The following is a 22,724-nucleotide window of genomic DNA, read 5'->3' on the forward strand; positions in this document are numbered from 1 at the left end:
CTCTGTATTTTTTAAAAAAAACGCCCTATCAGCTGGAAAACACTGCTCCCGTCCGCTTGGCACCAGCCGGTCAGTTGGAACCTTGTATTTAAAATCCGCGCGTGCCTCCACGTGCGGGTTTCCCGTTTGTGACGTAAAGGAGTACGGCTATGGGGGTCTTGAAACTGTCGAACCGGAAGAGAAAGCCGGCGCGTTCTGGTCGGGGTGCGAAGGGTGAATGGTTGGAGGGGGAGGGGCCTGAAAACCGTCGAACAGGAAGAAGCTCGTGACACTGTCATTGCGCTCAGTCTGTCGGTGCAGGCGGGCGAGAGTGAGGAGGTTGTGAGAGAGCTGGGGGTGGTGGGGGGCAGCAGAGGGGTGGGAGGGGAATTTTTTTTTAAAAAAGCAAGTTTTTCTTTTGTGGTGTATATTTGTGGAGGCAGGGTGGGCGTTTAAAAAAAGCAGGTTGGGGGTGGGGTCGACATAGGAAGATAATTATTATAATGTAATAACTGACAATGTGAGCTAAGCCGGTCGAGGAGGACGGGAGAGAGAGAAAAAAGCTGATGGTTCTAATTGGATTTTTCTGAGGCGAAAAAGTGGCACTGAAAAAAGGCGGTGACTCGATATTTACGTCCCCTTTTTGTAACCGTATGTTTTTTTTAATATTTTTTAATATTTAGGAAGGAAACAGAAAAAGGAGGGAGGGTGGGGGAGAATTGGTGCGGCCGTCACTCACGCTCGATGGGGGATTACGGGTTCGGTTTACTAGTGCAGACCAATAATACCAACAGTAAGGTAGCTTTTCCAGTCAGATACCACCAGACTCCTCACCACCACCATCACCAACAGCAGCAGAGCGCCTCCACTACCGCCGGCTCGCCTTGGTTTTTTCCTGCCCCGGTTCCCCAGACCATGCAGGATGAGCTACTGCTATCGGAGAAATCCAAATCCCCACAGCAGCAGCAGCTCTCTCCCCGACTCGATCAAGCCGCTCCTCCTGAACTAGTGCTCCTGCCCGACTCTCCCCAACCCGAAGAGGACAATACGAGTGGTGCTGGCGGCGGCGGCAGCAGCAGCAAAGAGAAGCTGAGGATGGAATCGCCCATCCTGGCGGCTTTCGACTATCACGAGCCACCTCCTCCACCTTCATCCTCTTCCTCGTCGTCCTCATCGGGACTCGGAGGACCGGGGACGCCCTCTCTCACTTCTTCTTCCTCCTCCTCTTCCTCCTCCTCCACCTCCTCCTTGACCGGTTTCAGCAACTGGTCAGCAGCGATGACTCCTCCTACCGTCGGCGAGGACAACTTCTTTCACCAGGGAGTCCCTGCTCCCTCCGCCAACGGGGCGCTGCTCTTCCAAAACTTCCCTCACCACGTCAGCCCGGGCTTCGGGGGCAGCTTCTCTCCTCAGATGGCCCTCTCACAGCACCACCATGCCCCCCACCACCCACACCACCATCACCATCATCCCCCTCCGCCTCCACCCCCACCGCCTCCACCCCCTCACCAGCAGCCGCCTCAGCAACAGCAGAACAGGAGATCACCTGCCAGCCCGCACCCCGCTCCATTTCCGCACAGAAATGCTTTCAATCAGCTGCCTCACTTGGCCAACAGCATCAGCAAGCCCCCCTCCCCGTGGAACAGCTACCAAAGCCCGTCGCCCACGTCGTCCTCTTCGTCGTCTTGGAGCTCCGGTGGTGGGGTCGGTGTTTGGGGTGGAAGCCAGGGGAGAGATCACCGCCGAGGGATGACCGGTGGGATGGCAGGCCTCAGCTCCATCTCCCCAATGAAGAAGCCTTTCCCCGGCAACCACATTCCGGTGCACAAGTACTCGAGATCCAGCTCGGCTTTCCCACCAAAGTCTTGGGTGGAAGATAGTATGTTGAGGAGTGATAATATTTTACCGTTTCAGGTAAGTAGTTATTGGAGCTTAATGTATATCTCGATTCAGCTGCAGATTATTAAATGATCGTTGACGAAAGTATGTAAATATATTGTCAACAATACGGCAACTTGTTGACAGTGGCGGATGAGTAGGTTTCAAATACAAAGGATTGTTTACACAGAGCTTTAGTAAGAATCCCGAAAGTAGTCTTTGATTTTAGTTACAGTATCTATAAGTCAAGTAATCATTGCTTTGAATTTCTTGCATTTTTCCCAGTCTTTCTTTGCTCTTCCAAATCTGAATTCTAACTGCGAGGAAAGAGGCTTGACGTTTTTTAAATTATCGAATGCGTCTTTGATTGCGACCGTTTGCTGTTGGAAGTGTGTGATTCTTTTGCAATAAGTTATTTTTCCTTAAATTTAGGAGACCAGTTCCACTTAGCCGTTTTTTTTTAAAAAAAAACTTATAATTAAGAACATCAGAATCTTTGATTCTTTAAATAGACAAATGCATTTCAAAAATGCCTACAAGGGATGCAGATATTAATCTGTGTAAGGAAAGTGTGGTTCAGTGCCCCGCATAGCTTTTTAAGTCAAAATAGAAACTTTGCATTTTAACTCATAGCAATTTTTAAAAAAACTTCGCTTAACATAATATCGATAGACAAACGGTTTAGCATTTATACAGTGTTTCCACATTTTAAACCTTATTACCTTGGAAGAGTTTTGATATTTTTGTGCATTTGTTGGTATGTAGGTTGGCGATGCACCTCCAAAAATTACAATGATTAAGATTGCTGAACGGAAACAGAAGTTGCTGGAAAAGCTCAGCAGGGCTTCCTGATGAAGGGTCGCCTGACCCGAAACGCTAACTCTGATTTTTTTTTTCTTCACAGATGCAGCCGGACCGGCTGAGCTTTTCCAGCAACTTCTGGTTTTGCTCCTGTTTTACACCATCCATTGTTCTTTGGGGTTTTTATTAAGATTGGCCTCCCTGAGACGAATGAACTCCATGTGTGTGAAGGCATGATTGGTTAAATGAATTAATCTGTTATGCAGATATTTGCATTCAGATCAAAGTCAGTTCTGTGCTTTTAACCATCACGTTTGATAAACGGTTGAACCTCTGCAAAATATATGACAAAACAAGCTCGGAATTAGTAACAAATCCACACTGGACTGATGACGTTTTCAGCTACTGGGTTGTGGTATGCCGACTTATTTTTAACCCTGTACTAATAAAGCAAATTAAATATCCTATAGCAATTTCTACTTGGTATAGCCAAAGTGATTACACTCTTGTTGACTTTGAGGAGATTAATAGTAGCTCTTAAGTATTATTTTGACTTGGGGATATGAAAATGAAGGATACTTCAACACTGTTCCTTTGTTTCCTTAATGAAGCACTTCATTAAGGAGCAAGACTCTGAAAACTTGTGATTTCTTCATATAAACCTGGACTATAACCTGGTGTCGTGTGGCTTCTGACTTCAAAGTATTGCACTCATTAATAGAATAATTTTATATCAGAATATTGCCCTATTTTTAAACTGTCTGTGGCTTAATTTGCTTTCAGGATTTTAAGTATCTTAATTTTGCAATGAGTCAATTATGCAGACATACAGCATGGAAACAGACCCTTTGGTCCAACTCGTCTATGCCAACCAAATATCTTAAACTGATCTAGGCCCATTTGCCAGCATTTGGCCTGTATCCCTATTCCTATACCCATCCAGAAGCCTTTTAAATGTTGTAATTGTACCAGCCTCCACTGCTTCCTATGGCAGTTATTTCCATACATGCACTTGTAAAGGGGGCCTAACAGGCAACTTTTTCTATCTTTCCCCTCTCATCTTAAATCTGTGTTGTCTAGTTTCTGACATGCTAGCCTGAGGAAAAGACCTTGATTGTTCACTGAATCCGTGCCATTGTTGATATTATAAACTTCTGTAAGGTCACCCCTCAGCCTCTGCTCCAGGGAAAATAGCCCCAGTCCATTCAACCTCTCCTTTTAGTTCAAATCTTCCAAGGCCAACAGCATTCTTGTAAATAATTTCTGAACTCTTTCAAGTTTCACAACACATTTCCTATGACAGGGAAACCAGAATTGAATGCAATATTCTAAAAGTGACCTAACCGATGTCCTGTACAGCTGCAACATTTTCACCCAACTCCATACTTGAGGGACTGACCGATTTAAAGGCGGGTGTACCAAACACCACCTTCGCTACCTTGTATCCCTGCGATTTCACTTTCAAGGAACCTGCATTCTAAGGTCTACTTGTTCACTAACACTTTTTGAAAAATTTGCATTTATAGTACATTATTTGCATTGAGTATATGAGGTCTCACCTGCACAATAAAGTTTTTGGGTACTGGGAGCATCATACAGATCAAGTTGCATCATCACTCTGATAATTGTTTTTATTTAATAAGCTTCCAATGCAGTTCTGTAAGGTTGCATTGATTGTTCAGTTTCTTTACGTTGCCTCACTAAGGGCTGTCTTAACATATTTAAGTTTTAGCAAAAGTAGTTGCTTTATGCATTGTCCTGTGGAAGTACTGTGGAATGGAGCCATTTGAATGTTAGTTGAGTGTTGGTTCAAGTAGTTTACCAAGCAAGAGCAGGACGTTTAATTTTTTTTAAAAAACAAAAGGAAATCAGTGTTTACCGCCTTTTGAAGAATTGGTCTCTTGCTGGGATCTGAAATTTTGTTTAAATGTTTAATCATGAGTCAGCAGGTTGTTTGTTCATGGGAGGTTGTCACAGGTGCATGTCCTATGCTAATGTTTACAATATCACAACAGATGATGCTAGATAGAAATTAGTAAATTGCCATCTTGTTTTATTTAGTCACCCCCTTAGTTTGAGCATTGAGTGTGTGTATTTTCTTTGGCCTGCTTGAGATCAGTTATGTATGCGAGGAATTGAGTCCAAAATCTTCTTGTTTATATGGCTTAATTGATTTTATTCTGGTTTTATTTCTTGTGGCAGGAAGAATTTTACGTGGAGCATGACAGATTGTATTCGTTCTTTAAATGCCAAAGATTAACTTAGTAAATAGGAGAGCACACAGACATAATTAGGGTAAAATATGGGTCAGAAAACACTACTGCATATGCATGACCTAAACTTTCGGTGGTGGGTGGAGAGGGCGGAAAGCAAAGCTTCTAGTTGAGCAAGTACTTTATAAGGGGGCAAAAGCAGAAGTTGCTGGAAAAGCTCAGCAGATCTGGCAGCATCTGAGAAGAAAAAGAAACCAGAGTAATTGTTTCGGGCCTGGTGACCCTTCCTCGGGAACATTAACTGATGTTTTCTTCACAGAGGCTATCAGCTAATGTTCCTGAGGAAGGGTCACTAGACTTGACACATTACTGTTTTTTTTCTTCTCAGATGCTGCCAGACCTGCTGAGCTTTTCCAGCAATTTTTTTGCTCCTAACTTACAGCATCCGCAGCTGTTTGGGTTTTTATTTTCTAAAGGGGCAGTTTGTTGGATCAAGAAACCTTTTAATGAGCAACGGTAATGGTACATAAGGCCCCTTCCTCTGTGCCCCAACCTGAAGTACTCAGTAAAGAAACATACACATTTGTACTAGAAAATAACAAGTCTTTGCCAATTTTATACTTGGACTCAAACATTTGGAAATATTGGTCATTTAGCCTAGTAATGATCTAAGGTGAAATAGGTCATCATTTTGCAGAACGTTTTTGTTTTTTGTTCAGAGGTCAGCATTCACCAGCAAGTTGTGCCTTACATATGATTTAAATTGTTTTGATGTTAGACATGCCTGAAGGTTATCTCCTACCTGCCTTTAGAAGGAAATGAGGCTTTTCCTGTTAAGGGGTTTTGATGAATGACTCTGCAAAAATCTTTCTAGTTTTATTGAAAATTTAGCTGAGGAAGAAAGGTGAAAAAGTCATAATGGGGGGAAAAGAACAAGCTTGTCCATCACTGTAAGTAAATGAGCTCTGTTCTGAGTCCCTTGATGCCTGTATTTAAGAATACTTGTAAGACTTACTGATGGCTGTAAACTTCAACCATTTAATGAGGGGATTATAACTTATAAAGACCATTGATGTAGTGAGCAGAATGGCAATGTATACATCTAACAAGTCAATAGGTAAAGGATAAAAGAATATGTAGTAGAATGGCAAAGTGGATTTGAGTTTGAATGCCTTTATGAACACAGATATTAAAAATTTGTTCAAAGCTAGGCTTCTGCTAAATATAGTAAAATGTTTAATGAAATGTCATTGGAGATCCAATTAGATGTGGGTTCTTGTGTGAATATTCTTATTCTTTTTGTACTGCATTCAATGCAGCCTTAAATCTGGTGTTCTTCAGAAACGAATTTCTAAATTTACAATGCTAGTGCATTATTTTCTGAAATGTAAAGTTACAGAATAAAATTGCCCTGGGTAGAGTGACTGTGACTCAGTCAGTTCTGTTGATCAGCCGGCAATAGTTTGAAAGATTTATCATGTATGAATGGTTGAATGATTTTCAAGTGATTACAAGAACTTTGGACAAGGTTATATCTATAAGTATGAAGTTTTTGGATGTTGGGAAGAAATTCATTTAAGATTGCTTCGCTGTGTTATCAACAAAAATAAGTGCATGGGATTTTAGATAATCCTTTGACATGGGAGGTATGAGAAGGAGAATAGGGTAAACTATTCAGTTTCTGGCTATCGTGACATCATTCTTCCCAGTAATTGTGCAACCTGTTCCACAATTTGTTAGATTCTATTTAGAGTTCTGCATTCAGATTTATTTATTTATTTTTGACGCCAAACCTTTTGGGGAGATATTGGCTTTGGAAGAAGTGGCCTGCATTGATTAGAATAGCATATAATGTGCAAAATTATATTGCTAAAATCTTGTTTCCTTGAACGAGTTTGAAGGGTGATCTAGACTGGCTTTTATATGGATATTTGAGAGAATTTCTTTGTAGGGGAGAATCCACAATGTGAAGATGTGATTGTAAAATTAGAGGTCATTTAAAAGTAAAGTTACGTATCACACTTCTCAACGGAGATTTAAACTTCTTACCCAAAAATGATATGCAAATTGTTTAAACATAAGGCTCAAAAACAATAGTTTTGTTAGGTTATGCAGCAAAAGCAGTTAAATTGTGCTCAGATACAGACCAACTATAGCCCAATTCAGTGATGAAGTAGGCACAGGGCTGATGACCTTGTAATTATACCAATAATCACTACAGAATATTTAATCTTACCACAGTTGGATTAAAGTTTTTCGCTCCATTATGCTTTTGAGACAAATAGTTTGCCAGGATGCAAACAGCAAAGGGGTTTCTGCTTCATATTTGCTTTTTGCAATTCACAAGCTGAAATTGGAATAGACATTGGAGATATTACTAGTGCTGCATTAGCCAGCCTTCATTCTGAAATTTATTCTAGTTTTTCATTCATTCCTTGGATGAAGGTATTGCTGGCTAGGCCAGCATTTACTTTTCATCCCTAATTCTCAAGGGCAATTAAGAGTAACCACGTTGCGGTAAGTCTAGAGCCACATGTGGGTCAGAGCCTGAGGATGGCAGTTTCTTTTGCTGGAGGTCATTAGTTAACTGGATGGGTTTCTCTAACAATTGAAAATAGTTTCGTGGTCATCATTAGACTCTGGATTTCTGTTTTGTTTTCTTTAAATTGAATTCACATTCCACCGTCTGCTGTGGAAGGATTCAAACCTAGTCCCCCAGAACGTTACCAGGGTCTCTGGATTAGCAGTCCAGCGGTAATGCCACTAGGAATTGAGAATCTCAGTGAATTTTAAACCTACATTTTAAGACATCTGTCACAAGTAGGTAGTGCTTTCATTAAATTACAGTAGTTTATGCGAAGTAGGACGGTTGTCAGTAAGCTAAAATAAATTGTGCCACATAATTTAATCAAAAATAAAGCTCAAAGTTTTATCTAATTTTTTAAATGATTTTTGTGGGCTGTGGACATCATTGCCTAGCCAACATTTATTGCTCATTGCTAGTCGCCCTTGAGAAGATGATGGTAACCTGCCTCCTTGAACTGTTGCAGTTCACCTGGTGTGGCCCATAATGCCATTAGGGAGGGAATTCCAGGTTTTTGACCCAGTAACAGTGAAGAAAGTGATATATTTCCAAGTCAGGATGGTGTGGCTTGGAGGGGAGCTTGCAGGTGATGGTGTTACCATGTATCTGCTGCCCTTGGCTTTCTAGATGGAAGTGTTCGTGGATTTGGAAGGTGCCTGTCTGAGGATCTTTGAATTTCTGCAATGCATCTTGTAGATAGTAGTAGCAGTGTGCACTAAGCACCGGTGGTTGGGGGAGTGGATGCTTGTGGAGGTGTGCCAATCGAACAGGCTACTTTTGTCCTGGATAGCATTGAGCTTTGTGCACTGTGGGAGTTGCCCTCATCTGGGTAAGTAGGGTATTCCAACACACTCCTGATCTGTGCCTTGTGGATGACGAATGAGCTTTGGGGAATCAGGAGGTGTTATTGCAATATTTATAGAGTCAGAGTCGTAGTCATTGATTAATACAACATGGAGACAGGCCCTTTCACCCAAAAAGGTCCATGTAGACCATGGTGCTCACTCAGCTGCTTCCAGCTGCCCACATTTGTTTCATATCCCTCTCAACCCTTCTCATCTATGTACCTATCCAAATGTTTAGATGTTGCTATTGTACCTGCCTCAACCACGTTGTCTGGCAGCACGTTCCATATACACGCTAGTCTGTGCCTGAAGAAGTTGGCCCTCAGGTGGTTCTAAGTCTATCCCCTCTCACCTTAAACTTGTGCCCTCCAGTTTTCAGTTCCCCATCCATGGGTAAAAGACTATATACATTCATCCTAACTATGCCTCTCATGACCTTAAACAACTTATTAAGGTCACCCCTTATTTTCTTACATTGCAAGGAATAAAGTCCTATCCTGGCCAATCTCTCCTTATAACTCAGAGCTACTAGTCCTGGCAACATCCTTTTAAAATCTTCTTCGCACATTTTCCCATTTCGCTGTCTTTCCTATATCAGTGTGACCAAAACTGTACACAGTACTTCGTGTGGCCTCACCAACGACTTATGCAACTGTAACAGAACATTCCAACTCCTATATTCACAGCCTTGACCGTTGAAGGCCAGCATGCTAAATGCTGCCTTCGCCACCCTGTCTGCCTGTGACGCCAGTTTCGATGAACTATGTACTTGTACTCTAGGTCCCTTGGTTCTGTAACCCTCCTCAGGACCTTGCCATTTATTGTATATGACCTACCTGGGTTTGGTTTCCAAAGTGCAACACCTCACACTTATTTATATTGAATGCATTTGCTAATCCTCAGTCCTGCTGTAGTGTTAAAGTCTTGGATGGAGAGGAATTTGCTAAAGTGTTCAGGAAGAATTTCTCATGCAGTATGTAGACTGTCCTACTAGAGGAGGGGAAAGACTTCACCTCCTGTTGGGAAATAACGTAGGACAAGTGACAAGTGTTAGAGGGAGAGCACTTCGGGACCAGTGACCATAATTTCATTGGTTTTAAAGTAGCTGTGGAAAAGGATAGGTCTGATCCACAAGTTAAGGTTCTAAATTGGGACAAGGCGTATTTTGAAGGTCCTAGACAGGAACTTTCAAACATCATTTGGGGATGTTGCTGCTCACAGGCAAAGTGACATGTAGTAAGTGGGAGGCTTTCAAGATTCAATTAGTGAGGGTTTAGGGCCAACATGTTCCTGTTAGTGAAAGAAGTAGGGAACCTTGGATGATGAGAATTTTGAGGCCCTGGTCAAGAGAAAGGAGGAGGCATATGTGTGTGTAGGCAGCTGGAATCCAGTGAATTCCTTGAGTACAGAGGGTGTCGGAGTACATTTTGAGAGAAATCAGGAGGACTAAAAGGCAACGAGAGATGGCTTTGGCAGATAAGATAATGGAGAATCCACAGATTCGACAGGTACGTGAAGGGCAAAGAGTGACTGGGGAGAGAAGAGAACCTTTTAAATATCAACAAGGTTGTCTGTGCAGAGCAGCAAGTAACGGATGAGATCCTAAATGAATGTTTCTTGTCAGCCTTTACCATTGAGAAGGGCATGGATGTTAAGGAATTTGGAGCTAAACCGTGATGTCTTAAAGAGATTTCACATTACAGAAGAGGTGCCAGAAGTCTTAAAACACAGTGAGGTAGATAAATCCCTGAAACTTGATGAAGTATATCCCAGGATTTTGTGGGACGCTAGGGAGGAAATTGTGAGGCTCCAGAGAGATGTTTATATCATCAACAGCCATGGGTGAAGTGACTGGTGATTGGACGGTGGCTAATGATGTGCCAATATTTAAGAAAGTCACGAGATATTAGGCAAAATGGATTGCAGCTGCCAGGCATTTCCCAGAAGCCTAAGTTGAGAGTGGCTTCTGAGAGTCAGCATCTACAGGTGTTTGGAGAGGTAAAGACTCATTGGGATAGTTAGCATGGCTTTATGCATGAGAAGTTCTCTTATGAATTTGGCAGAGTTTTATTGAAGGGGTTACCCAGAAGGCAGAGGAGGACAATGCAGTAGACAACTGTGTGGACTTTAGTAACATCTTTGGCGAGATACTATATGGAAGGTTGTTGAGTAAGATTAAATCTCATGGGATCCAGGGAGAGCTAGCCAATTGGATATAAAATTGGCTTGATGGTAGAAGACAGAGGGTGGTGCTTGAGGGTCATTTTTCAGACTGGAGGCCTGTGACCAGGAGTGTGCCATGAGGATTGGTGCTGGGTCCATTCGTATTCATTGTTTAAATGAATGAATTGGATGAGAATTTAGAAGATATGCTTAGTAAGTTTGCGGATGACACCAAGGTTGGTGGTATAGTGGACAGTGAAGAAGGTTATTTGGGAATGGAACGAGATCTTGATAACTGGGCCAGTGGGCTGAGGAAAAGCAGGTGGGGTTTAATTTGGGTAAATGTAAGATATTGCATTTTGGTGGGTCGAGCCAGGGCAAGACTTACAGTCAGTGGTAGTGTCCTGGGGGGTGTGAAAGAACAGAGATCTAGAGATACAGGATCATAGCTATTTGAAAGTGTAGTCATAAGTAAACAGGATGGTGAAAAAGGCTTTGGTATGCTTGCTTTCATTAGTCAGACCACTGAATGTAGGTGTTAGGATGAATTGTTGCAACTTACAAGATAGAGGCTACATTTGGAGTACTGCATACAGTTCTGGTTGCCCTACTATAGAAAGCATATTATTAAACTAGAAAGAATGCAGAGAAAGATTTACCTCCCCTGGACTGGAAGGTTTGTGTTATAGGGAGAGGTTTCTTAGATTAGGACTTCTTTCCCTGGAGTGTAGGAGATTGAGGTGACCTAACAGGTCTGTAAAATCTTAGCCATACTCTGTGATAAAACCGAGGGCATCAGTTTAAAGTGAGAGGGGAGAGATATGAAAGAGTCCTAACCTACCACGCACGCACACCGTGGTACATGTCTGGAATGGGGGCTGACAGGGTTAGTGTTGGAAGCAAGTAAAGTTTCATCATTTAAGAAACATTTAGTCATGGGTGGGATAAGTACAGAGGGATATGGACCAAACGTAGGTAAATGGAACTAGTTTAACTGTGAAAACTGGGCAGCACGGGCAGGTTGGGGTGAACGGCCTGTTTCCATGCTGTAGACTTATATAACCACTATCTATGTGGGTGTTGACTTTGACATTTCAGTGAATGTTCAATAGAAGTGTATCAGAAATGAGTGAGTGCTAAACACTCAATATACTTTTAAAATTTGGTTTAAAAAGAGAATGAAGTTTTGGAGTAAGTAACAACAAAATAATTTTTTCTTTGGTAAATTAGTGTTGTGATGTAAAATAACAAGGTGTAGAGCTGGATGAACACAGCAGGCCAAGCAGCATCAGAGGAGCAGAAAGACTGACAATTCAGGCCTAGACCCTTCTTCAGAAATAGGGGAATGGAAGCGGGTTCTGAAAGAAATAGGGAGAGAGGGGAGGCGATAGAAGACGGATAAAGGAGAAGATAGGTGGAGAGGAGACAGGTCGAGGAGGCAGGAATGGAGTCAGTAAAGGTGAGTGTAGGTGGGCAGTTAGGGAGGGGATAGGTCAGTCCAGGGAGGATGGACTGGTCAAGGATGCAGAATGAGGCTAGTAGGTAGGAGAGGGGGGGTGGGGCTTGAGGTGGGAGGAGGGGATCGATGGGAGGAAGGTGGATTCTCTGGAACGGCAGAAGTTAAATTCTTTTCTCTGCAGGGTTATGAGAATGTGGAATCCTTTCACCATGGACACACTATGATGCAAATTTGAAGGAGTTTGGATAAGTATTTGAAGTGGAAAATTGTAGTTGATACAGAAAGAAAATGTGATTAAAATAGATACATTACCATTTCATAGAATTCTAACAGCCATGGCCTTAAGGACACCATTAAGTGCCATATTTTCTTTGATCCTCTGCTAGCAGTCCAACAAAAATTGATGACCTGAGTGGCAGTGCATCTGACCAACACATGAAACTAGTCAAAGTTATGACGGGCTCAAAGTATCCTGGGAGTTTGTAAACTTCAGTGTTGTCATCATGGAAGAAATTTTTTAAAAATTGCTTGGAGCACAACATAATGAATTCTCAAACATATTGCATCATATCTCACTCAGCTGTTTTCTCAAAAAATTTACATTTTTTGTTTTTGTACCAATTGATGTAATTTTGCATCATATACTTATTGGTTGAGTAATGAGTTCTGTCAATATGTGCAAATGTTATTGTTAAAACATGTCCCTTTTCTTAACTGGAGAGCAATTCTCAAGTTGTTCTTTTATTAGAAATGTCAGCCATAGGTTAGTATAGTCGCACTGTTCTCACTTGAGTGAGAAGATCGTGAGTTCGATACAGAGAGTTGAGTACAAAATCTGGGTTGCCAAACTTGTGCAGTGCTGAGAGAATGCAAGTTTGAAGTATAATCTTTTAGATCAAATATTGAAGCCTGCCAGGCCTTGGTTTCAAGTGGTCTTAAAAACTATTCTGGTGCTATATTTTAGAGTGTATGAACAAAAGAAATAGTCCATTAAAATCTTTCAACCGCACTGGAAAAAAGGGAAAGTTCTGCCCAGTAGTTGTATCACCCCTTTTTAAAAGGCGTTCATCTGCTAGTTACAGCATTACTGTTTGTAGGATCTTGCTATGATCTAAATTAGTTGTGAATTTTTATAGCTGTTACTGCACTTCAAAGGTACTGCTGGGCACAATAGGACATCCTCACTTTATGAAATGCACCCTTCGTAAAATTTGATAGACGCTGGACACAAACTGACCCGACACCACAACTAGGCAACAAAATCCTATACACGCTACAAAGACTTAAACAGGACAGATCAACAAAGCAGACTACTTAAGAATGAAACCCAAAGGAAACAACACAGCCCGATTCTTTGGCCTCCCTGAAGTGCGCAAGCTGGAAGTCCCCTTCAGACCCATCGTCTCCCTACCAGGCACTCCATCGCACAGATTAGCCAGAGAACTACAAAGACGACTCCATTACCTAGTCAACAAATCACCCCTCTCCATCCATTAGCCCAAGAATTCCTCAACCCCATCAACAACATAAAGATAGAGGAAGAAGTGACCATGATATTGTTTGATGTCACTGCCCTATTCATGTCAATAGACACACCACTAGCAAGGGAAACAATGACAACACTACTTGAACAAGAACACGACCCCAGTGAAACCATCTCCAAGGACAACATGCTTAAAGTACTGGACCTATGCCTGACCACCCACTTCACCTTCAATGGGACACCCATGGGGGATTGCCTATCTCCGGACTCCCAGCAGAAGTAGTGTTGCGAAGACTGGAAAGGACTGCCCTTCCGAAAATCGAACCGAAACTATGGATATGCTACATAGATGACATCTTTGTTATCATTAAACGGACCAAATTAGAAGAGAGACAAACTCCTAAACAATGCCCTCACCAGAATAAAATTCATCAGAGAGGGGGAGAAGAACAAACAACTCCCATTCCTGGATGTCACGGTAGAGCGCAAGACAAAGGGAGAACTGCAAATGAAATTACACTGATAAGCCCCACACGCAGACCAGGTATTGAACTTCAATAATAACCATCCCAGCGCGCGCACGCACACACAGCTGTGTGCAAACACCCTTTAAAAGGGCATCAACACACTGCAGCAACATGGAACTACACCAAGCAGAGGAGGAATACCTCTTCCAAGTGCTCAAGGATAATGGATATCCAAAGAACTGGGTCAGGAGATGCCTACATGAACAGCACCAGAAAGATTCTACACGCCCCAACACGCATATCACTACCCTATGTCAGGAATGCATCAGAACTCGCCGCAAGACTTATGACCGCTGGGCATCAGACTGGCTCATAAACTCACATCAACCCTACGACAGCTACTCACCCAAACTAAAGACCCACTCCCCACTATGCACAGGACCAGTGTCATCTACAAGATCCCCTGCAGAGACTGAGAAACACTACATCGGACAAACAGGAAGGAAGCTAACAATAAGAGTACATGAACGCCAACTGGCTGCAAAAAGACATGACCAATACACGTTCCTTTCAATCCACATGGACAAGGAGAACCAGGACTTCGACTGCGACAATGCCAAGATGCTGGGACAGGCTAGGCAGAGACAAGCACAAGAATTCCTAGAAGCATGGCACTCCATGAAGCAGGCTATTAATAAACACACTGAACGCAACCCCATATATATTCCACCGTGGAGGAAACCCAGAAGTGAGGCTTAAGTTCCTTTTTTAGAGATTATTCCTATCTCTCGATTGTTAAAAGTTCTGTGCTACTGTGCCTACACGATGAAAGTTACGTAACCAAAGATTGGTTATGCTCTGAATATCTGAAAGGGTTTGTCCATTTTCCTAGTCTCATTTTCAGAAAGTTGCTCTTTCAAAATGTTGGGATAATGATCCGGACAGACTGCTATGCTGTATCTTTCTGTGATTTACTTTTGAGCACAAAGCACTCTTAGTTGTTTGATACAGACGGTGACAATTTCTGGAAAAATTAAACATTCAAAGCTTTTCATTTTCCACTTGTCAGATCAATTTACAAAAATACTAATTTGAGGCAGGTACCAACATTTATGCTGGTAAGAGGAGAATGCTGATTGGCAAGTACACCCCTGTGGAAGTGTTGCTCTGGCAAATGCACCAATGAATGACAGTTAACTGCTAGACTTTGTTTAACTTTTAAACCAGGCAGGTTGACTCTGAGGACATTTTATTGTGGCACGCTTGCATTCACTGGAAGCTACTTCAAGATTCTCCTGCTTGCTGCCAGATTCAAGCTGATCTTTGGAACAGGGAAGTTCATACCGCAAGGATCTATTGGATAAGGGTAATACTGTGACCAGTTTGGTTTAAAACTTCAGCTGTTGATCATCATTCGCAAGCTTATTCTCCATGGCATTGCCTTTACTAATCAAAGCCCTCTTGCCAATCAATTACCATTCTCCTCTCATTGAGCATAAATGTTTTTTTTCTTTTAAACTGGTCTTGTGAATTGCCCTTATGATGAGGACATGACAAAGCTTTGACAACTTGTCTTTCATCCAGGGGAAAAAAAAATTCCAAACTTCCATTCTAAGCATCTAGACTGATTTTTATTTGAAGTTCCCACAGATTGCTACATGAATATGACACAGCAAATATATAAAATGTAGCAATGCTTTTTAACTAGATAAATCACAAGCAATTTAAGAATCTCCCAGGTTCCATACTTTTTAGATAAGAGTTCACCAAAACTTTTCTATTTCCAAGACTAATGGAATCAAATGACACACTCAAGAAATCATACCAATAATGAGATATTACTGCACTGTATCCTATGTTTGGTTATGGAAACAAAACCCTTAAGTCTATTGATCTTACAGTGAAAAGTTAAAAATTTGATTGCAGTTTATGGTAAAATTGCTACAACAATGAATTATTGAAAATAAGTTCTTAAAGGTACAAATGGAAGAAATCTGACTTTCTTACAGCTGTCTAAACTCGTGCTGAAACGAATCGACTTCAGCATTTCATTGATTTACTTTTTGGCTTAAATTAGTGTTACATATGATGATTTAACTAAACATGGGTCCCGAAGGCCAAATTGAGACACTAAAGTTGATAAAGAAGAATTGTGCTGGTGGGTGGTAAGTTTAAATTTACACCAAAGATCAATGATATTGCTTGTCTTTTGATGAAACTAGCCTTCATAATTAGAAAAGGAAGAACTTGAATGGCAGCATTCATGTCCTTAAGTTCCAGAATATTCAAAACTCACGTAGTGATCTCAAGTTGCTAAGTAGGTGGTTTATCAGGTGCTAAGCGAAGGTCTACTTGAAGTGACCAGTACTTAAAGCCTTCAGAACACCTTCTGTTTACTTCCAATTACTCACAATCCTGGATAATACCAATTATGCAGTATATGCAGATAAATTTGATATTCTTAATTATAAAGTATGCTATATACCTTTTAGTATGATGTAAGCAAATTCCAGTTTTTTTCAATTTTTAAAATTGGCTTCATATGTCACCTTTTTATCTTAAATGCATTATTCTCTCATCATTAATTTTGCCCTTAAAATTTTATTAAAAGATGATCAAAGTTTTAAGCTGTCTGAAAATTCTTCAAGCAGCTTATTCTGCTTGACATCTCTTTGACTGGAGATTCTGTTGATTTGAAACCAGTTTCAAACTTCTCTTTGGAAAAGGGAAATTCATACCACATGGATCGTTGGATCTTTGTAGGTGTCTTTTTGCAAGGTCAATAACGGTGCCATAATTTGTAACTAATGGCAAAATTTAAGCCATGATGTTCACTTGTTTATCTAATCATAGCATTTTTAAACTCCAATTAGAGTTAATAATTTTTCTCCTAAGGATTTTCATGTATGAATTTGGTATTGAAATAATATTGACTCGGAATCTGAAGTTGAACGAATGCAATTTTGAACAATGTGATCTTGCAAACAAAACTTCACTTTTTTTCATTTAAAGTTGCTTATTCATTTAAAATCACCAAGATTTAAATTAACATTTTACAATACTAAGCTTATTTTAATGTTGACTTTCTGTTGGGAACTGATTTTTGTGAAACTTCATTATGAATTGCTGAATATCTAAAGTTGTACACTTACTGTTGAATTGCATATAATACTAAGTGTATGGCACTTGAGTTGTATAGGTTTTGCACCTCGAGGCGTGCGTAAGAATGTTTAGATTCTCCTACAAGAACTCTTGCATTTGAGGTTAACATACCTAAAACACGTACTGTTTCTATGTATTAATTAAATTCCACATTCGCCTACCATCACCTTGTGTGGCAATGGGTGGAGTACTGAATAAAGGAAGTGAATTGTATGCAAAATTATGCCTTTCTTAAAACATGTGTTATGTTTTGCCTCAATGTAAAATCATCTTCTATTTAATAGTGTTAGAAGTTTAATTTGTGGTAAGCAGTTCTGAAACACTTTTTAAATTACAAATTTCAATTTTTGAAAATTTCTAATCCATCTCTTCGAGGTTGTGGAATTTATTTGAGCTGGAATAGTTGAATGCTGCATCTTTAACCTGGTATTTATACACAAGTTTGTATAATTCTTCTGCTACTGATGAGCGTGAAGTATCCCAAACCCACAATGAATAAAACTAATGTAAGGTACAAAATACCATGCAAGGACTGGGAAAAACATTACATAGGCCAAATTGGAAGAAAGCTGACAATAAGAGACCAATTCTCACTGGTCTCACTACACACAGACAAAGAAGGACAAATTCAATAATGGATGTGTTGTCCTAAAATCACAACAAAACACACGTGCTACAGAATTCTTGGGAGGCCTGGCACTCCAACCAGAACTCCATCAACAAACACACTGAACTGAACTCAATATACAAACCACTAAACAGAACCAGAAGTGATGCCAACCACCCCAGCAAACCGAGGCATATAAATATCAAGTGGAACAGAACCCCAACGCTTCACCAGAGGCGCACTGTTGATGTTACCTAACAGGGTGATGAAACATCTGCAATCAAACACACTGGCTTGGCGAGCAAGGCTACAACCTCGACTATAACCCAAGCTACAAAACTTCTCAACTTTTAATTCTTCAACCCCTTGATCAACAGGTATTATTTTGTAAAGGAAGGGAATAAAAAAAAACTCTTCACTGATGAATTTTTGTTCAAGTTGAAACTTCAGAAGAGAGAAACTGTTTGGCAAACTGTGAATCTGTTGAGGATTGTAATGATTTAAATTATCGTTTTTTTTCATTTTAAGGTTTCTTGTTTAGTTTTGTTTACAAGACGAGACTGTTCAAAACTGTATCAGCTTTACCACTTGACATTTCAGTCACTAATACAATTTCAACTGTAAATGCATTTCCCTTCACACCATTGCGATGCTTCTTTTGTAAAGATGTCCTTGCCTATGTATCATCAAAACATAACCAGTTTTGCTAGTGGGTCGTACGATTAATTTGGACTGTATACACTGCTTTCAATCTTCAGTACTATTAAAGTGCAGCAGTTGAATAACTACATCTATATCATCCATATCCTTCAACAATGCGGTTTTTCACCTCCAAACTTGCACATTGAACAACAGACTTTTTTTTTGAGAGCCAGGCTGTGATGTTTCATTTATGAACTCTTTGCCTTTGTATGCCCTGTATATTTGCATGTCATCCCTACATCTCCCTCACTAAATTTTGTGCCAATAAATTTGATCATTATTCACGCTAAAGTTGAAAAGTTTAAAAATTACTCTTGGTAAAGAACTAAAAGGTCATGTTTCTTGACTTTTCTCTCTCATTTCTTCTCAGCTTAGATGTTGTAATATGGTTCCTTAATTTAGCTTTGTGTTGAGTTTGACTAATTGCTGTATCTTTAAGGTTTTTTTTCTCTCGACCTCCATTCTGGAACTTTTACTTCCCTTTAGTTTTCTAAATCCGCTGTCTCTCTTTAAAGGACGGTACAGTGGCTCAGTAGTTAACACTGCTACCTCACAGTGCCAGGGACCTGGGTTTGATCCCAACTTCTGGTGGCTGTCTGTGTGGAGTATGCATGTTCTCCCTGCGTCTGCATCGGATTCCTCTCAGTCCAAAGATGTACAAGCTAAATGGATTGGCCATGCTAAATTCTCATAGTGCTCCAAGATGTGTAGATTAAGTGGGTGGGTTATAGAGGGATGGGTCTGGATGGGATGCTTTGAGGGTTGGTGTGGACTTGCTGGGCTGAAGGGCCTGTTTCCATACTGTCAGGATTCTATGATTTGATTTTTAGTTTTGTATTTACAAGGTCAGATCAGGCAAGGGTCCCCACATTATTAATGTCATCCATGAGGATGAATGCACTGGCTCCCCTTGTTTGTACACCTGCACCTTTGGTCACAAAGTTAAAGATACCCCTCCATTATGGATACTTTTCTCCCAGTCCTCAAAACGAATTTTAGAAGGAACTAATAAGCAGGTTTTCTTGTCCTCACAAAAATTAAATTTAATAAGTAACTATGTGAAGAATTAGTAACAGCACATTTTTATACAAGTTAAGAATAAGTGAGTCTAAAAATATTTTTTAAATACAACAGGCCAGACTGAGTTTGTGAAGAATGAATTGTTGGGAGAACATTGTGTTTTGGTTGTTACTGGTAACTTTGACGTTAGTAGTAGATAGATTTCAAGGTGCTTAGCTTTGCAGATCAAATGCAATTCTTTTATACTGATTCCTTTGTGACATTGACTAGCTGTTAACACTCAGTGGGGAAGTAGCTTTTCTTCTTTGTTGCAGCAGTGATTAATGGCTATTTCCAAAGCTGTGACCTTCACGTCCTACATGTGAGGACATCAGGCCAGTAACCCTACCTCTGTGTATTCTTGAAAGGGGAAAATGCAAATGTACCTCCCCAAACAACTGTCTATTTTGTGAACATGTTTTTACCATCTATTTGGGAAAGTGAGTCAATACTCGAGCCTCATCAGTTACTGGGATTGTCATGAGGTTTAATTAAGTTACTTTATTTCCCAATAAGCTGCTATTTATGACACAGAATTCAAATCAATTCTAACCATAAATAAACAGGATTAATGATCAACACAGAACTCTGCTTGCTTCAACTCTATATATTTCCTAAAACCCTACACATAAAGACAAACATATTGAATACCAAACAGATGGAAAAGGACTGGGAAACAGTTCAATAGCACCAGTCAGCATCATCCAGTGATCTTGCTTCCAATCTCTTTAATTTTAGTTCTTTAAAGTCTTTGCTTTTTAAACAGGATGGTTGAGATATTAATTAGTCAATCTTTCAGTTAGGGGCAACAGTTTCCATCATTTGCTGTAAGATATTAACTATCTTTCAGTTGTTTGTCAAGTTGACTCCTCCACATCTAGTTCTGACCACGCACATCACTGTGCAGTCTGTCTCTGGGTGAAGCGTGCTGTGCGGACGCACACATGCTGTTGTACTATCTTGGATATCTGCCCCCAGAACCTGAAGAAAGTAACAGTGTAAATACCTCTCAATGAGTTCCAATAACTTGTTATAGAAATGCAGAAGCTCTTTCCACAGGTCTTCAATTGAAGCAGTCCTGTTACCATTTGGACATGATCCAAAAATAAAGAAAGTTTAAAAAAGTGATCATTCACAGACTGAGATCCTCACAAGAAAATACAATTCAGTTTGTAGTGCATTTCTAACTTTGAAAGCTTCCTTGACATCTACAGTTGTAATTCCTCCTGCCCCCACCCCTTCCACAAGACAGCCACTGGATTTACGTCAGTCATTTTTGCTGTATCAGATGTTTTATTTTCTTGAAAATAAAAGAACTAAAGTTTGATATGTTGGTAAATGATCTGAGATTATAATCCAGGGTCTTGACTTGGGTAATCTGATGTAGTAAAATCACTAAAGGATTATACAGCAAACCGTCTCATTAATGAACCAACCCTCTCGATAAACCAAAAATTTTATATACCTGAAATGTTAGAAGTTTACTTTACAATCGTGAACTCATTTCAGAGTAGCCGGTTGAGGGTGCAAGTGAGAAGGCTGTGTATTGCAAGTTGCATTGTTAAAGTGCTTTATGCTATAGATAAAGTACAACAGTGTGTATGCCCCCTACGTTGCATCTCTACTACTTGGTGTTTTTAGATATTGGACCCCTTGATTTAACTGGCACACTCCTGGTCCCGTAGATTCTGGTTAATTTTGCTGTCCAATCTCTCCTTGCATCGATTTGTTGCATTTTTCACTTTGGTCACTAATTATTTGGAAGCAAATAATACACTTTTTCACTAAATATTTAGTAATATTTTGGATTATAGGGCAGTTGTCAAAAGTAATTGAAAATATTGTTTTTCTTTAAATTGTAACAGGTTTCTGTAGTAGTGGCGAAGAAGTAACTTCCTTTTATGTCATCAGTTCATCATGGGAATGATACTAGTTAAAAGTCTAATTGGATTTCTTTCAAGCTTGCATCATCCACAAAATTCTTTCAAATTTTTGTAGAAATTCCAAATTTGATTACAAAATAAGCCATTGAGTTCATCTGTTTTGAAATCATCACTGGTAACTCTAACAGTCATAATTTGTCAGCTGTAATGAAGTTGTCAGCAAACGAATTCTGTTCTTTTCTAGGATCGAAATAGATTATATGATACTTTAAACATGCATTCACTGGAGACTTCACTAATTGACATCATGAGAGCTGAACAGGACCCACTAAAAGGTAAATTTAATGTTTCATAGTTCTTACAATAGTCATTCAACTCAATACATTAGAAATTTTGCTTTTTTTCATCCCCTCTGTGTTGGAAAGGGCTTGACACCTGCCCTTGGCAATATGGCTGAAGTCAACATCTTGATGTTTTTGTGACGATTACATGAATCTCTAATAGCTCCTTGATGTGATTAACATTTAAATTAGCAGATTTCAATTTGAGAACTAAATTTGGTTGTGTGTATAAATCATTTGAACCTTTAGATTGGCTGACTGGTGAGCTCTCTGTAGTGAGATGATAATAGAAGCAATGGAACGTAGAACATTACAGCACAGTACAGGCCCTTTGGCCCTCGATGTCGTGCCGACCTGTCATACCGAACTCAAGCCCATCTAACCTACACTATTCCATGTACGTCCATATGCTTGTCCAATGATGACTTAAATGTACCTAAAGTTGGCGAATCTACTACTGTTGCAGGCAAAGCGTTCCATTCCCTTACCACTCTGAGTAAAGAAACTACCTCTGACATCTGTCCTATATCTTTCACCCCTCAACTTAAAGCTGTGTCCCCTCATGCTCGCCGTCACCATCCTAGGAAAAAGGCTGTCCCTATCCACCCTCTCTAACCTTCTGATTATTTTATATGTTTCAATTAAGTCACCTCTCAACCTTTTTCTCTCTAATGAAAACAGCCTCAAGTCCCTCAGCCTTTCCTCGTAAGACCTTACCTCCGTACCAGGCAACATCCTAGTAAATCTCCTCTGCACCCTTTCCAAAGCTTCCACATCCTCCTTATAATGCAGTGACCAGAACTGTACACAATACTCCCAAGTGTGGCCGCACCAGAGTTTTGTACAGCTTCACCATAACCTCTTGGTTCCGGAACTTGATCCCTCTATTAATAAAAGCTAAAACACTGTATGCCTTCTTAACAGCCCTGTCAACCTGGGTGGCAACTTTCAAGGATCTGTGTACATGGACACCGAGATCTCTCTGGTCATCTACCCTGCTAAGAATCTTACCAAATGCGGGTAAATTTTCACTTTGCACGGGCATGAGTTCTGTTGATCCATGACACGTCAGCTTGTTTAGTTCTGCTCAGTGCTGTT

At 40.4% G+C, this 22,724-nt stretch overlaps 1 protein-coding gene across 2 annotated transcripts in view; it reads left to right on the forward strand.

The window, feature by feature from the left end:
- Nucleotides 1–390: 390 nt before the first annotated feature.
- The window catches only part of cpeb4b (cytoplasmic polyadenylation element binding protein 4b), an 86,077-nt gene continuing 63,743 nt past the window's right edge, over nt 391–22,724 (forward strand). For both annotated transcript variants that reach the window (XM_048543194.2, XM_048543195.2), the window contains exons 1-2: nt 391–1,893; nt 21,530–21,620. In XM_048543194.2, the coding sequence (XP_048399151.1) occupies nt 724–1,893; nt 21,530–21,620 (1,261 nt within the window). In that variant the 5' untranslated portion in view covers nt 391–723. The remainder of the gene's footprint in view (nt 1,894–21,529; nt 21,621–22,724) is intronic.

This window comes from Stegostoma tigrinum, chromosome 13 (genome assembly GCF_030684315.1).
Source record: "Stegostoma tigrinum isolate sSteTig4 chromosome 13, sSteTig4.hap1, whole genome shotgun sequence".
Taxonomy (NCBI): Eukaryota; Metazoa; Chordata; class Chondrichthyes; order Orectolobiformes; family Stegostomatidae; genus Stegostoma; species Stegostoma tigrinum.